The 15,431-nt window shown below is 41.0% G+C and overlaps 1 protein-coding gene across 1 annotated transcript in view; it reads left to right on the top strand.

Annotated features, from left to right (window-relative positions):
• Positions 1-5,154: 5,154 nt before the first annotated feature.
• Positions 5,155-15,431, top strand: part of cnot1 (CCR4-NOT transcription complex, subunit 1) — a 144,278-nt gene continuing 134,001 nt past the window's right edge. Inside the window, exon 1 of the mRNA XM_043707440.1 lies at positions 5,155-5,340. Within this exon, the coding sequence (XP_043563375.1) occupies positions 5,155-5,340 (186 nt within the window). The remainder of the gene's footprint in view (positions 5,341-15,431) is intronic.

Here is a 15,431-nt window from a genome sequence, read left to right as displayed (position 1 = left end):
TCCTCTTTGTTACTTCAAAAAACTCAATCAAGTTTGTGAGACATGATTTCCCACCCACAAAACCATGTTGACTATCCCTAATCAGTCCTTGCCTTTCCAAATACATGTACATCCTGTCCCTCAGGATTCCCTCCAACAACTTGCCCACCACTGAGGTCCGGCTCACTGGTCTGTAGTTTCCTGGCTTGTCTTTACTGCCCTTCTTAACCAGTGGCACCACGTTTGCCAGGCACAGTTTGGAGTTTCTGTTTGGAGATTCCATCTAAGCAATTCTGAAGAAGACAATATGTAGGATATTAGGAGTGCTATTGGTTTACGATAGTAGTTTTGAGTTGGTACTTTGTGGGTTGAATCTCCAGGACTGAGCCTTAGAGACTTCGACCCTTGGCAGTGCTGTTGGGTACCATATATGATTGAAATGTCAGCCTGTTCAGTTGTATGTAAAAGGTCATCTAGTACAAATAAAGTGTATAACGTTCTCATGGGCTCTAGTGGTGCAATAGTAGTGTCCCTATCTCTGAGCCAGGAGGCCCATTTTCAAGTCCCAGCTGCTTCAAAGGGTTGCGTCATTAACATCTATGAACAGGTTGATTAGAAAATATGAGCTCTCATTCAATAGTAACAATATTTTGTTTCCCTCAGTTGACCTCAATTATTACTGTTTTAAAGAGCAGGTGCAGGTACAATGGGCTGAATGCCTGGATGTTTCTGTGATTCTATCAAAAACAATACCTGATCACACTCATTTAGAGCTGGAGTAGGTTCTTTTCCTACATACAATTCATGCAAAATAATTCACAGCAGTGAGACTTGTTAGGATGTCCTGAAGGTGGAGGTGTGTACAACAAGTCCCTAGGGAGAAGGTGGTGAACCTATGAAATTCTAGCACAACTAAACAGTAAATGCAGGAAGGACTTTCCTAATGTCTGGGAAGCCCAGATCCAGGGGTCACAGTCTAAGTGTATATGGGAGTCCACTTAGGACTGAGATTGCACATTTCTTCACCCAGAGTGGTGAGCCTGTGAATTCTTTGCCCAGAAAACAATTGAGACTAAAACATTAAATCTTTTCAAGAACATGGTAGATAGGATAGTGAAAAATGCATTTGGTATGCTTTCCTTTATTGGTCAGAGAAACAAGTTTAGTAATTTGGAAGTCAATCTTGTACAGGACATTGGTTAGGGCACTTTTGGAATATTGTGTGCGGTTCTGGTCTCCCTCCTATCGGAAGGATATTGTGAAACTTGAAAGGGTTCAGAAAAGACTTACGAGGATGTTGCCAGGGTTGGAAGGTTTGAGCTACAGGGAGAAGTTGAATAGGCTGGGCCTGTTTTCCCTGGAGGGTTGGAGGCTTTGGGGGTGACCTTAGAAGTTTATAAAATTGTGAGGGGCATGGATAGGGTAAATAGACAAATTCACTTCCCTGGGGTGGCGTGGGGGTGGGAGACTACTCTAGAACGAGAGGGCATTGGTTTAGGGTGAGAGGGGAAAGATTTAAAAGCGACCTATGGGGCAACTTTTCACAGAGGGTGGAAAGAGCTGCCAGAGGAAGTGGTGGAGGTTGGTACAATTGTAACATTTTAAAAAGCATCAGGATGGGTGCATGAATAAGAAGCGTTTAGTGGAATATGGGCCAAGCAGTCCACTTAGGACTGAGATTACACATTTCTTCACCCAGAGTGGTGAGCCTGTGAATTCTTTGCCCAGAAAACAATTGAGGCTAAAACATTAAATCTTTTCAAGAACATGGTAGATAAGATAGTGAAAAATGCATTTGGTATGCTTTCCTTTATTGGTCAGAGGAACAAGTTTAATAATTTGGAAGTCAATCTTGTTGTACAGGACACTGGTTAGGGCACTTTTGGAATATTGTGTGCGGTTCTGGTCTCGCTCCTATCGGAAGGATATTGTGAAACTTGAAAGGGTTCAGAAAAGACTTACGAGGATGTTGCCAGGGTTGGAGGGTTTGAGCTACAGGGAGAAATTGAATAGGCTGGGGCTGTTTTCCCTGGAGGGTTGGAGGTTTTGAGGGTGACCTTAGAAGTTTATAAAATCGTGAGGGGCATGGATAGGGTAAATAGACAAATTCACTTCCCTGGGGTGGCGTGGGGGTGGGAGACTACTCTAGAACGAGAGGGCATTGGTTTAGGGTGAGAGGGGAAAGATTTAAAAGTGACCTATGGGGCAACTTTTCACAGAGGGTGGAATGAGCTGCCAGAGGAAGTGGTGGAGGTTGGTACAATTGTAACATTTTAAAAAGCATCAGGATGGGTGCATGAATAAGAAGCGTTTAGTGGAATATGGGCCAAGTGCTGGCAAATGGGACTAGACTAATTTAGGATATCTAGTCAAATGAACGAGTTGGACCAAAGAGCCTGTTTCTGTGTTGTACATCTCTATGACTCTATTTAGTTCGTGGGGACAAAGGCATCAAAGGGTATGAGGAGCAAGTGACAACAGGATACCAAGATGGATGATCAGCCATGGTAATATTCAATGCTATAATGCGTTCAAAGGCCTGAATGGCCTGCTCCACCTATTTTCTATATTTCTTTCTTAACGTCTGTACAATGGTGAGTAGACATTTAGTGACCCATCCATAAGAAAACTACTTGCAAAACTGTATATGCCTAGCTGGGGGATTTCTGTCAAATACCTGTTTGCTATTGTGCTATAAAGACACACAAATTAAAAACAAGAATATACCAGTTGGCCCTTTGAATCTGCTCTGTCATTCAGTAAGATCATGGCTGATTTGTCCTGTCTCCATTTTCCCTAATCCCTTGAATGTCCCAGGAGGTAGAAGAACCAAGTGATCTTTGGCTTGATGGAGCATGCACAATCCTCTGGGGTAGAGCATTCCAAAGTCTCAGCAATCTCAAATTAAACATCTCAGCCCTAAATGGGTTGCTATCTTGCTCTGTACCCATACTTTTAAAATTTCCAGCCATAGGATGCTAACTTTGTGTTCTCCTTTTTGTGCACATAAGTCTGTCTGAATATCAACATTTTTGTTTGTCTGTCAGCAAGCATGCTTTTCTGTTTTTAGTACCAAAGAATATCTTCCAACTTTCCTAAATTATTGTCCATTTGCCACCATATATATCCTTTACATGACTACAACTCTGCACCCTCTTTGAATCCTCTTGATTCATATTTCTACTTAGCTTTATATTAAGCAAACTTGGAATTATTCTCTGTTTATCTAAGTCATCAGTAAAGATTATAAGTATGAGGTCTCAGCACTGACCCTTGTTGCATTCTTGGTAGTTAAGCTAGCCAATTTAGAAATGTCCTGTTATCACTGATTCTTGCTTCCTGTCAGCCAAGCATTTGTCGTCCCGTCTACACACGTGCACCCCCCCCCCCCCCCCCCCCCCCCCAGTCGAAGCAAAATGCTCAGACACACAGTATAGTGTTACCCTCACCATCTTTATTCCAGGCACTGGAAGGAGAGAGAATGATCGCCCATGTGCACAGAGACATGAGTTCACGGTCTTCTCTGAAACAGCAGTTTCTCAATGAACTTATAGTCATTTTTACAGGGAGGAACATCCCGATAAGGCAACATACATATGTATGAGTGGTGTTGGTTTGACCTGAGGGTCACCATGCCTAACGTGAGGAGAAAGGTTGAAAGCAATGTCCTTTGTGGTAATGTTAGCCAGTCCGTGAATTGAACTCAAGATGTTGATAGGTAAGTGGGACTGGGATATTATAGCCATTACAGGAACATGGCTAAGGGACAGGACTGGCAGCTCAATATACCAGGGAACAGGTACTTCAGGTGGGACAGAGCTGGTGGAAAGAAGGGAGTGAAACGTGGCATTTTTGAGTAAGATGAGTATCACAGCAGTAATCGGAGTTGAAATAACTGAAGACTCATCAAGTGCGGCCTCGTGGGTGGAACTAAGAAGAAATAAGGGGATGGTGACATTACTGGAATTGTAATATAGGAACCCCCCCCCCCCCAAAAAAAAAGTCAATGGGAATTGGATAAATAAATATACGGGGAGACTGGGGAGACTTTTTTGATCAGTAGGGTTGTCATAGTAGGGGATTTTAATTTTCCTAACATGGCTCTTAACACTATGACAGTCTCAGTTTTCAAGGGGGTGGAATTTAACTGCATTCAGGAATGTTTTCCTCAAGTAGTGTTCAAGGTGGCCCTACTCAGGAAGGGGCAAAACTTAATCTACTCTTGGGAAATAGGGCAGGACAGGTGACCAAGGTGACTGTTGGGGAGCACTTTGTGACCAATGACCAAAGGTGGCACGAGATAACTTTGGCTTAAAAGATTAGGGTGAATCCAAAGAGATTCTTTTAAGTATATTAAAGGAAAAAGAATAACTAGAGAAAGAATATTACCCCTCCAGGGCCAAAATGGACATGTATGTGTCGAACCACAGGAGATGGGTGAGGTCCTCAATGAATATGTCTCCTCTGTGTTGAGAACTTGGTGAGGTTAGTAGTCATATCTTGGTGACAGTCCATTTTACACTAGAGGTGGTGTTGGACATATTAGAATGTATGAAAGTGGATAAATCTCCTGGTTCTGACCAGATATATCCGAGGACATTGCAAGAGGCAAGAGAGGAAATTGCAGGGCCCTAGCTGATATTTTTGCATCATTGTTAGCCATGGGTGAGGTCCCGGAAGACTGAAGAGTAATGAATGTCATTCCCTTATTCAAGAAAGACTGCAAAGAAATGCCTGGCAATTATAGACAAATAAACATAACATCTGTGCTGGTAAGTTGATTGAGAGATAATATATACATGCATTTGGAAAGACCGAGTTTGATTAGGAATAATCAGCATTGCTTTGTGCTTGGGAGATCATGCCTCACAAATTTCTTAGACTACTTTGCTGAAATGACTAGGAAGGTTGATGAGGGCAGGGCGGTAGACATAGTCTGTATGGATTTCATTAAGGCCTTTGATAAGATTCCACATGGTAGGCTGATCCAGGGGGAGCTGGCAAATTGGATGCACAATTGGCTTGATGGTAGGAAGTGGAGGGTAATAGTGGAAGGATGCTTGTCAGACTGGAGGCCTGTGACTAGTGGAGTACCTCAGGGGTCGGTACTGGGCCACTTACTGTTTATCATCTATATCAATGACTTGGCTGAGAATGAAATTAGTAAATTTGCAGATGACTCATAAAATAGATGATATCGTGGACACTGAGGAAGGTTATCTGAAATTGCAGCAGGACATTGATCAGTTGGATAAATCTGCTGAGAAATGGCAAATGGAGTTTAATATAGTTAAGTGTGAGCTCTTGCATTTTCAAAAGTCAAATCAAGACAGGAGTTTCATGGTGAATGATAGGGCCTTGGTAAGTGTAGTTTACAGAGGGACCTTGGAGTTCAGGTGTATGGTTCTCTGAAAGTGGAGTCACAGGTAGACAGGGCAGTGAAGGAGGCATTTGGCACATTGGTCTTCATCAGTCAGAACATTGAATGTAGAAATAGGAAAGTTATGTTGCAATTATATAGGACATTGGTGAGGCCACACTTGGTGTATTGTGTTCAGTCTTGGTCACCTTGCTACAGGAAAGATGTTATTAAACTGGAAAGAATGCAGAAGAAATTTATAAGGATGTTGCCAGGACTGAATGGTCTGAATTATAGGGATTGGATAGACAAGCTGGGATTTGTTTCTTTCGAGTGTAGGAGACTGAGGGGGAAGTCTTAAAGGAGCGCATAAGATCATGAGAGGCTTGGATAGAGTGAATGCATTCAGTCTTTTTCGCAGGGTTTGGGAAATCAAGGACTCTAGGGAATTAGTTTTAAGGTTAGAGGGGAGAGAATAAAAGGGAATCTGAAGGGCAACTTTTGTTTTTACCCAGTGGGTAGTAATGCATATGGAGTGAGCTGGCAGCAGAAGTAGTTGAGGCAGGTGCGTCAACAACATTTTAAAAGACTTGTGGACAAATTCATGGATAGGAAAGGTTCAGAAGACTATGGGCTAAGAGGAGGGCAGTGAGGTTAACGTTGATGGACATTTTGGTTGGCATGGACCAGTTTGGGCGAAAGGGCTTGTCTCCGTGTTGCAGGACTCTAACTCTAGATAACGCTGTTGGCATCACTGCCTTACAAACTGGCCATCCAACCAACTCCTCTAACCATGTGTGAGTGAGCACTTAAAAAAGAACCGATCAATTGAACATGTGGCTAGGCAACTGGTGTAGGAGATACTGGGGCCAGTTCTGGGAAGATGGGACCTCTGCAAACTAGGGGTAGGGGTTAGGAACATGAGGGATAATCAAAATGAGGATGGAGTTAAGCAGGGGCAGGAAGTCAAAAAGCTGTGAGGGAAACTGGAAAACAAAGCCAAGCATAGAGCATTATGTCTACCTGAATGCATACGGCCTTTGTAACAAGTTAGAGGAATATAAAGGCAAAAATATAACTAAGTGGTTAGGATACAATTGCCATTACAGAAACATGGCTTGTGACCAGTACTGGGAACTGCATATTCAAGGATTGTTTCTGAAGACAGATTATAAAGAATGATGTTGCATTGATGATGACCTCAAATCAATTAATGTGTGCAATCTGTTTAGGTAGGGAGTAAGAAACAAGGGGATGCAAACATTGGTTGAAATTATTTATAGACTACCAAATAGTGATGGTGTGGGACATGATCTATAATTGGGAGATGAGAGAGAGCATAGCATGTGCAACACTAACCGTGGATGATGTCCGTTTGCTTATAGATTGGGCAAATTAGTTGAGCAGCAGATTGGAGGGCATGTTTCTGGAGTGTCTGGGATGGATCTATTTCAAGAGCTAACAAGGGAACAGTCTTTTGGATCTAGTATTATGTAATGCAAAGGGGCTTTATTAATAATCTTGTAATTAGGGATGAGTACATTGTTAATCTGGAATAAGGGACATTATGAAAGCATGAGACACAAATTGGCTGGGCTGAAAATAGTTTTCTAGTATCTAGAAATAATCTGCATTTGAAGTCAACCAAGCATTTTCAGATTTCTGAAGTAGTGTCACTAGACAAAAAGATTAATTCTCCTTCCTGTCCACTGATGCTGCCAGATTTTGTAGGAGAATAAAAATTGGGAGACTGATCTACTGTTAGATAACTGAGTACACATCCTTAAGTTCTTAAGAGATGTGGCCATATTATAATCATAAAGCTATATTACGTATATTCTAAATTCTTTGCTCTATCAGAACCCTGACATTCCTTACGTTCATATTGAGAGCTTCATCTGTTGAGAAGTGACACTGGTTCAAGGAGATTGGCGATACACCTGGTCTTGCTAGCACTGCCTATGTGTTAAAAGCCTTTTCTAATATTTAATCTAAAACAAATTTGATTTGAAAATTACATCAAAAAGTTGACTGTACATAGGCAATGGATAATAATTAAAGAATGGTAATTGCTCACAGCAGTTATACACTCTTTAAGGTACAAAAGCTTTAAAAAAATCATTCAACCAAGGCTGACAATGGACTTGTCCATAGAAACAAATTGCTGGAGAAACTCTGCAGGTCTGGCAGCATCTGTGGACAGAAAGACTTAATGTTTTTGGGTCCTGTGATCCTCCTTCAGGAGTCTTAAAATGCTTGTTGAATTCAGATTAAAAGAAAAAGCTTTTATAAAGTAATCAGAAATGGTAATAAGCCTGAAGATTAGAAAGATTTTAGAATACTGCAAAGGAGGACCAAGAAACTGGTAAGAAAAGGAAAAATAGAACAGTGCTGCAATCTCGCAAAAGAAAGGCTCTGATGGGTTATCTAAAAAGGACCTTTTTGGCCAAGACAAATGTGGGTCCATTTAAAAGCAGAATCAGGAGAGTTTGTGCTGGGAAATAGAGAAGCTAACTGATTGCTTTATCTGTTTTCACTAATACAAAAACATCTCCCAGAATTAAAGATCTAAGTGTTTAGGGAAAATGAGTTGAAGAAAATGCATATTAATAAAAAGATTGCAATGAAGAAATTTGATTAGTTGCTGGGATATGATGATCAATGTCCCAGAGTATTGAAGGAGATCACTATAGAGATAGTCGATGCTTTCACATTCACCTTTCAAAACTCCGGAATCCTTCCAATCCACACGATCATGGAATGTGGCAAATGTCACCCCACTATTTAAGAAAGGGACAAAAAAGCAGCTGCCAGCCTTGCATCAGTAATGGGAAATTACTAGAATCCTTCAGAACAGATGTGATACATGGACACTCGTATGAAAATTATCTGGTTGGGCATGGCCAGCATGAGGGTATGAATGGAATATAATGTTTGACGAGTATGGAGTTTTTTTAATGTCATTAACAAAATTGAGAAAGGGGAGTGAACTCCTGTAGGTGTACCTGTATTTTCAGAAGGTTTTTGATGTCCCTCAAACTGTTATCAAAATTAAAGCTTTGTAGCATAATTTACATGGTTGGATTAAAGATTGGTTACCAGAAAGCAGAAGGAATAAATAGGTAATTTTCACACTGATTAGAAGTAGTCAGCTACTGCATGGTTCAGTACTTTGGGCTTCAAGCTATTCATGATATATATAAATGTAATGGGATGTGGGGACAAAATGTAACATTTCCAAATTTTGTGGATGATCATAACACATTCTTGCTTAGCTTTATGTGGAAGACATTTCTGGGAGCATTTGGACAGGCTTAGTGATTAGCCAAGAATATGGCAGGTGGAACATAATATGGAAAAATGAGGTCATCCACTTTGCTGGGAGAAACAGATGTGCAGAGTTTGGAAAGTGTTGATGTGTAAAAGTGTCCTTGTCAGTAAGTCACTGAAGACTAACATGCAGGTGCAGCAACCTGTTAGGAAGGCTAATGGAATGATAGCCTTATTGCAAGAGAATTTCAGTACAAGAATAGTGAAGTGTTGCTTCAGTTGTCGAGGTGTTTGATTAGATCACACCTGAAGTGCTGTGTGTAGTTTTGAATCCTTACCTCAGGAAAGATATTATTGCCATGGCTGCACTTGCTGTCATCTGGGAGCGTTCAGACTGTAACAGTGATAGTTCTCATAAATGTAATATAAGGGGGACGCAATTTATGACCAAGGTGCAAATATTTTTGACTCGGAAGGTGGTGAATCTCTATAATGGCTTCCTGATCGGTAGTGCCACTTTGTTTCAAACACTACGCACATTCACATAAAGCGGCATTAATTTTGCCTTATAATTCTTGCCCATTCCCATTTTTTCACCCGACTTACTGCTGCTTTTTGAAGTTGTTACCCTCTGTCCATTCCTATCACACTCTGGGTATTGTTATCCAAAAAACATGCCCTGTAATGCTGCTGTATACTCTTGCTTTGTAAGCCTATATTTCCCTTCTCAACAACAACCACCCCCACCCAACCCAAAACAACAATTAGTTTGAAACCCACTCTCTCGCTCTAGTAATTCAATATGCCATGGGCATTGGTTGCAGCTTGTTTCTGGTGACAGTCACCCCACCAGAACAGCTCCCTTCTACCCAAATTCTAGTTCCAGTACCCCCCAAGCTAAAACTTATTCCACCCACACCCATCTTTGAGTCACTGTTCTAACTCCTTGACTTTATTTATTCTATGCTAGTTTGCCTGTGTCTTAGGCAGTAATCGCAAGATTGTTACCTTGGAGGTTCTGCTTTATAATTTAGCACCTGACTGTTCAAAATCTTTCTAGTCCTAATATGGATGAGGGCAACTAGATCCTTCCCCTCCAAGTCCCAAGTTTTTATCTACCTTCGGAGCTGTGCCTAGTCTAGCAATGGGTAGGCAATAGAGCCTTTGGGCATCCTGTTCGTGATTTCAGAGGAAAGTATCCACTTTTCCCCACCCACTAATATGCTCCTATTTCCTACCCCCACATCCTTCCTGCAGTCCCCACTCTTTGACTTTAGCTTCTTGGAAGGAGATGAGATGTGACTGCCCTTTGGGGCAAAGTGTCCATGTAACTTGCCGCATACTTGATAGGCGCAATGTCTGCAGTTTGGATTCCAGCTCCTCAACTTTGTATCCAAAGTTCATTGAACTCCAAGCAGTTCGTACAAACATGCTTGCTCCAGATCCCATTGATGTCTGTCAGCTTCTGCATGTTATAGCAGGTAGAATGTGGGAGACCATTCAGGAATGCATTGAAATAGTCAGGTTTGGTGTTAACAGCCATGGATGAGCGTTATAGCATCTGACGAGCTGACGGTGAAAAAGGAGCAAAGATGAGATGGTGAATTAGGTGGGATTAGTAATGGGGTGGGTGGTTAGATGATCCAAAACAAATCTGTTGTCATAACACCAAGATTGCTAGCTCCGACAAGGGCCAGGAAGAGAGATGGAGTTGGTTGCTGGGAATGGACTTTGTGGTAGAGAGTGAAGAAAGCTGTAGTTTTGGATTCTAAGATTAAGATCACTAATATTTTTGTGTTCACTGAAATTATCAAGAAGGGGGATTAAAGATAGGAAAATAGAGTTGAGGTACAGATGAGCACTGATCTAATTGAATAGTGCAACAGGCTTGATGGTTTGAATACCCTTTTGTTGCCATGTTCCTTTGCACTTCAGCTCTCCAATAAACTAAAGATTTTTAATTCCATAACTACCAGAAACTTTCTTCTTTGAGAAGATTTTGCTTTTTTTTTTGTTTTTGCTTTATCTATTTTAAATCAATTTGTCAAACATATCTGATTTATCTTCTAAAATATCTTTTTGGCCCCTTGAGTTTGCAAGCAATGAACCATCTTTTGATCATAGTCATAGAGATGTACAACATGGAAACAGACCCTTCGGTCCAATCTGTCCATGCCAACTGGCTATCCCAACCCAATCTAGTCTCACCTGCCAGCACCAGGCCCATATCCCTCCCAACCCTTCCTATTCATATACCCATCCAGATGTCTTTTAAATGTTGCAATTGTGCTAGCCTCCACCACTTCCTCTGGCAGCTCATTCCATACACTTACCACTCTATGCATGAAAAAGTTGCCCCCTAGGTCTCTTTGAAATCTTTCCCCTCTCACCCTAAACCTATGCCCTTTAGTTCTGGATTCCCTCACCCAGAGAAAAGAGTTTGTTTATTTATCCTATCCAGTTTTCTGTTCTTTCTGTCTAATTTATTCATGCTGTCCCTTGGAATTCAGAGTACATCCCAGAAGAAGGCTCATTCTGTACTTGTTTTTTTGTCCATTTTATTTATTTGCTTTTGGTGGTGTTATGGATGCCTATTTTAAATTTCAGAGGGCCTTAAACTAAGTAGTGGAGCGGTACTTAGAGAGGAGTGGATTTATGTGAGGGGAGATTTGGAAACTTATGATGCATGGACAATGCTAGCGTGTCGAGCAACCAAATGTGTAATGACTGGAAAGAGCAGGGGGGGGTTGCAAACCTGAGTGTGCACCAGCACATAAGGTTATAGAGGAAGAACTAAAATTAAAGATTCTTCAGTCTTCAAAAAAACATGCAACATTAGTAGCACAAACAGAGGGAGTATGATAGTGCCATTGTAGAAGCAGTGATCATGACTGAGATATATTCAAATTTGTTTGATGTTTTAAAAGACCAGGAAAAAAGCAAAAGAACCTTTTGGTTGCCTTATTAATAAATGATGGTATTAGTATAGTGGTGAGAAATGATCTAGATTGGGATGCAGTTTTGGCTTGGGTGGAGATACATGTCAAAGAAAAATAGTCACTGATAGGCCTTGTGACCGTAGCTACCATACTGAATATAAATCAAGAAATGGGAGCTTATAGGAAAAGTACTGCAATAACTATGGGCAGTTTTAATTGTCAATTAAACAAATCAAATTGGCTGTGATGATCTGGATGATGAGTTCATAGTGTATTTGGGACAATTGTTTGATATATTTTGGAACCAACCCATGAGTAGGCAAATTTAGGCCTGAAATGTGGAATGAGACAGGATTAATTAATAACTTCCATAGTAAAGGATCCTTTAAGGTGCAGGTGATCATAATGTGAGGGTGAGAAATATGGGTTTAAACTCACCTTAAACTTAGCAAGGAAATAAAGTTATGAAGACAGAAACCGAAGTTGCTGGAAAAGCTCAGCAGGTCTATCAGCGTCTGTGAAGAGAAATCAGTTAATGTTTTGAGTCTGGTGACCCTTTGAACTGTAGGCAACATTGTCTAAAGTGAGATGGGACGTTAGATTAAAAGATAAGACAGAAGTAATGAGAAACAGTTGACTTATTTCGTGACTATCAGCAAATAGGTATTCTACTGAGAAAGAAAGGCATCATAAAGAGGATGGACGATTTTTGACCAAGTGACATGGAATTTCCTAGGCGGGCAATCATACTTGTTAGCGAGTGATTGCTACCACTGACGACTAAGCAAGCTAAGGATGCAATCAATTTGAAAGAATAACATAGAATATCAGAAAAATAAGTAGTAGCCCTAAAGATTGGGAACACAGTATGACTAAAATGGAGAGTTTGGATTATGAGAGAAAACAACCAAGAAAGATGTAAACAGTAAAAGATCTATAAGTATATTAAAAGGAAAAGAGTATTTTATATAAAGTATTATCCACTTAAAGGATAAGATTTGAAAATTAATGGGAAATGCAGAAATGTTGGACAAATATTTTGAATCAAGGTCGAAGACATTTAAAAATAAAATCCCAAGAATAGTTGAAAATCAAGTGATGGGAGGAGGTTAAAATTAAGATTTCTGGAGGGCATAAAGCTCTAGTAAAGCTGATGGTGCTAAAAGCTGGCAGGTACGCTGAACCTGATTTAATTTATTTTAATATTCATTTGTGGCACAAGGGCATTGCTGTATGGCCTGTTCCTAGTCACCCTTTAGATGTTGGAGATGAGCTGTCTTCTTGAACTGCTGTGCTCCACATGCTATAGTTTATTGCTATTACAGAGGGAATTCCTGGATTTTGGCCCAGCAACAGCATTGTATTTCTAAGTCAGGATGGTGAGTGGCTTGGAGGGGAACTTGCAGGTGGTGTTCCCAAGTATCTCTGGCTGTGTCCTTCAAGCGGTCATGGGTTTGGAAGATGATGTCTAAGGATTTTGGGTGAATTTCTGCAGTGTATCTTGTAGATTGCAGTGGTGTGTACTACGGAGTGTCAATGGTGCAGGGACACTCTTTGTGGATATGGTGCCAATTCAAGCACACTTACTTTGTCCTTGATGGTTTCGAGCTTCTTGTGTTGTTGGAACTGTACTCATCCAGAGAAGCAGGGAGTATTCCATCAAATCCCTCACCTGTGCCTTACTCGCCGCAGTATTCCGAGCCTCTGACTGGCTCTTGTAGCCACTGTGTTCATCAAGCATGTCCAGTTGAGTTTCTGGTCCATAGTAACATCAAGGATGTTGATAATGGGGCAGGCTTCAGTGATGGTAACCCCATTGAATGTCAAGGGGTGGTGGTTAGATGATTGTTTGACATTTGTGTGGCATAAATGTTACTTGCCACTTGTCCGCCTAAGCCTGGATATTGTCCAGATCTTGTTGCATTTGAACATGAACTCTTTTGGTATCTGAGGAATTGTGAGTGATGCTGAACAGTGTGCAATTGTCGGCAAATATCTTGACTTGCCCACATTGAAGCAGCTGAAGATGTTTGGATCTAGGGCACTACCCTGAGGAACTCTTGCAGAGATGCCCTGGAGCTGGAATGGCTAACCTCGAACAATCGACCATTTTCCTATGTACCCAGGTATACAGGGCAACCACTGTATCTGCAGAATCAATTTTTGCAGTTTACCATGGCCCGAATATATTATATGGAACATTCTAGGACCAGGGGCTGCTGGGGAGGTAAGTTTCCCTTTTAAATGAGTGGGTTCACTCCTATCTGTGGTTTCAGACTTCCGCAGTAGGTCCTGGAATGTATCCCTGTAATTCCAATCAGACATTTTGCCCCCCGATAATCATTTGATTTCAGTTTTGCTAGGGCTCCTTGATGCCACAGTTGGTTGAATGTCAAGGGCTGTTACTTTCTCCTTCTGGAATTCAACTCTTTTGTCCATGTTTGAACCCAAGGCTCTAAAAGATGTCAGGAGCTGAGTGGCCTTGGTGGAAGCCAAACTGGGTGTTGCTGAGCAACTCCTGTTTGATAATACTGTTGATGATACCTTCCATCACTTTAGTGATTGAGCGTAGACTGATAGGGCCAAAATTGGTCAGGTTGGATTTGTCCTGCTTTTATATGTACAGGACATACCTGGGCAATTTCCACATTGTTGGGTAGATGCCAGTGTTGTAATTGTACTGTAGTAAGTTCTAGAGAACAAGTTTTCCAGTATATCTTAAATGACTTGAAAGAAGTTGCTCAGGTATAGTGGAAGCATTGTCTCTGACCTTGCAAATTGTCTTGTATATTTGGAGGGTTCCTACAGTTTGAAAAATGTGACACCACTATTTGAGGTAGGAAGCAGAAAATTATAGCTAGATAACATCTGTTATCAAGAAGTGCTAGAATTCATTATGATAGAATGAGGATTTTTGAATCATAAGTAGACTGAGAATGACCTAGTGAAATTGAAATTTGGATAAATTTATTAGTGTACTTTGCGCATGTAGGAAGCAGGATGGGTAATGTGGAGGGGAGGGTGGGAATGTCATTATACTGGATTTGGATTTCCAAAAAGCTTTTGAAAAGATGCCACATAAAAGGTTGCATGAGTCTAAAAATAGAGTTGTGGCTGATGTTTCAGCATGGATAGAAGATTGGCTAGCCAATAATAAACAGTTGGGATATAATTTATTTTCAGTGCAGTAAACTAGTGGTTCTTCTGGATCATTGGGGCCTCAATTATTTATGATGCATGTTAACAACCTGGATGAAGAGACTGACTATTGTATCCAAATTTTCTGGTGATACAAAGGAAGTAGCACAGCAGGCTGTGTATACAAAGAGTCTGCAAAGGGATATAGAAAGGTTTGAGTGAGCAAACATTTGGCAGGTGCGAGTATAATGTGTGCAAGTGAAATTGTCCACTTTGGTAGGAAGAATAGAAGAGTCGACTGTTTAAATAGAGGGAGACTGCAGAAAGCTCCTGTAATGAGGCATCTGGATAATTTGAATGTGAATATCAAAAGTCCAAAATGTGGCTACAGCTAATAATTGGGAAGACAAGTGAGATTTTGGCCTTTATTTTAAGGGAGATGAGGGTATAAAAGTGGGAAAGTGTTGTTACAATTGTAGAAGGCTTTTGTGAAACTATTCCTGGAATGCTATGTACAAAAATTGTGTTACATTGCATTGAAACCAGCTCCGAACATATTTGTTAGGGTTTGTGCGAAGATTTGTAGCTCGGGTGCTCATTGTTGTGGTTCTGTTCGCCGAGCTGGAAGTTTTTGTTGCAAACGTTTCGTCCCCTGGCTAGGCGACATCATCAGTGCTTTGGAGCCTCCTGCGAAGCGCTTCTTTGATGTTTCCTCCGGTGTTTATAGTGGCCTGTCCCTGCCGCTT

The sequence above is a fragment of the Chiloscyllium plagiosum genome, chromosome 17 (genome assembly GCF_004010195.1).
Source record: "Chiloscyllium plagiosum isolate BGI_BamShark_2017 chromosome 17, ASM401019v2, whole genome shotgun sequence".
NCBI lineage: Eukaryota > Metazoa > Chordata > Chondrichthyes > Orectolobiformes > Hemiscylliidae > Chiloscyllium > Chiloscyllium plagiosum.
This window is presented reverse-complemented; position numbering and strand designations above follow the sequence as displayed.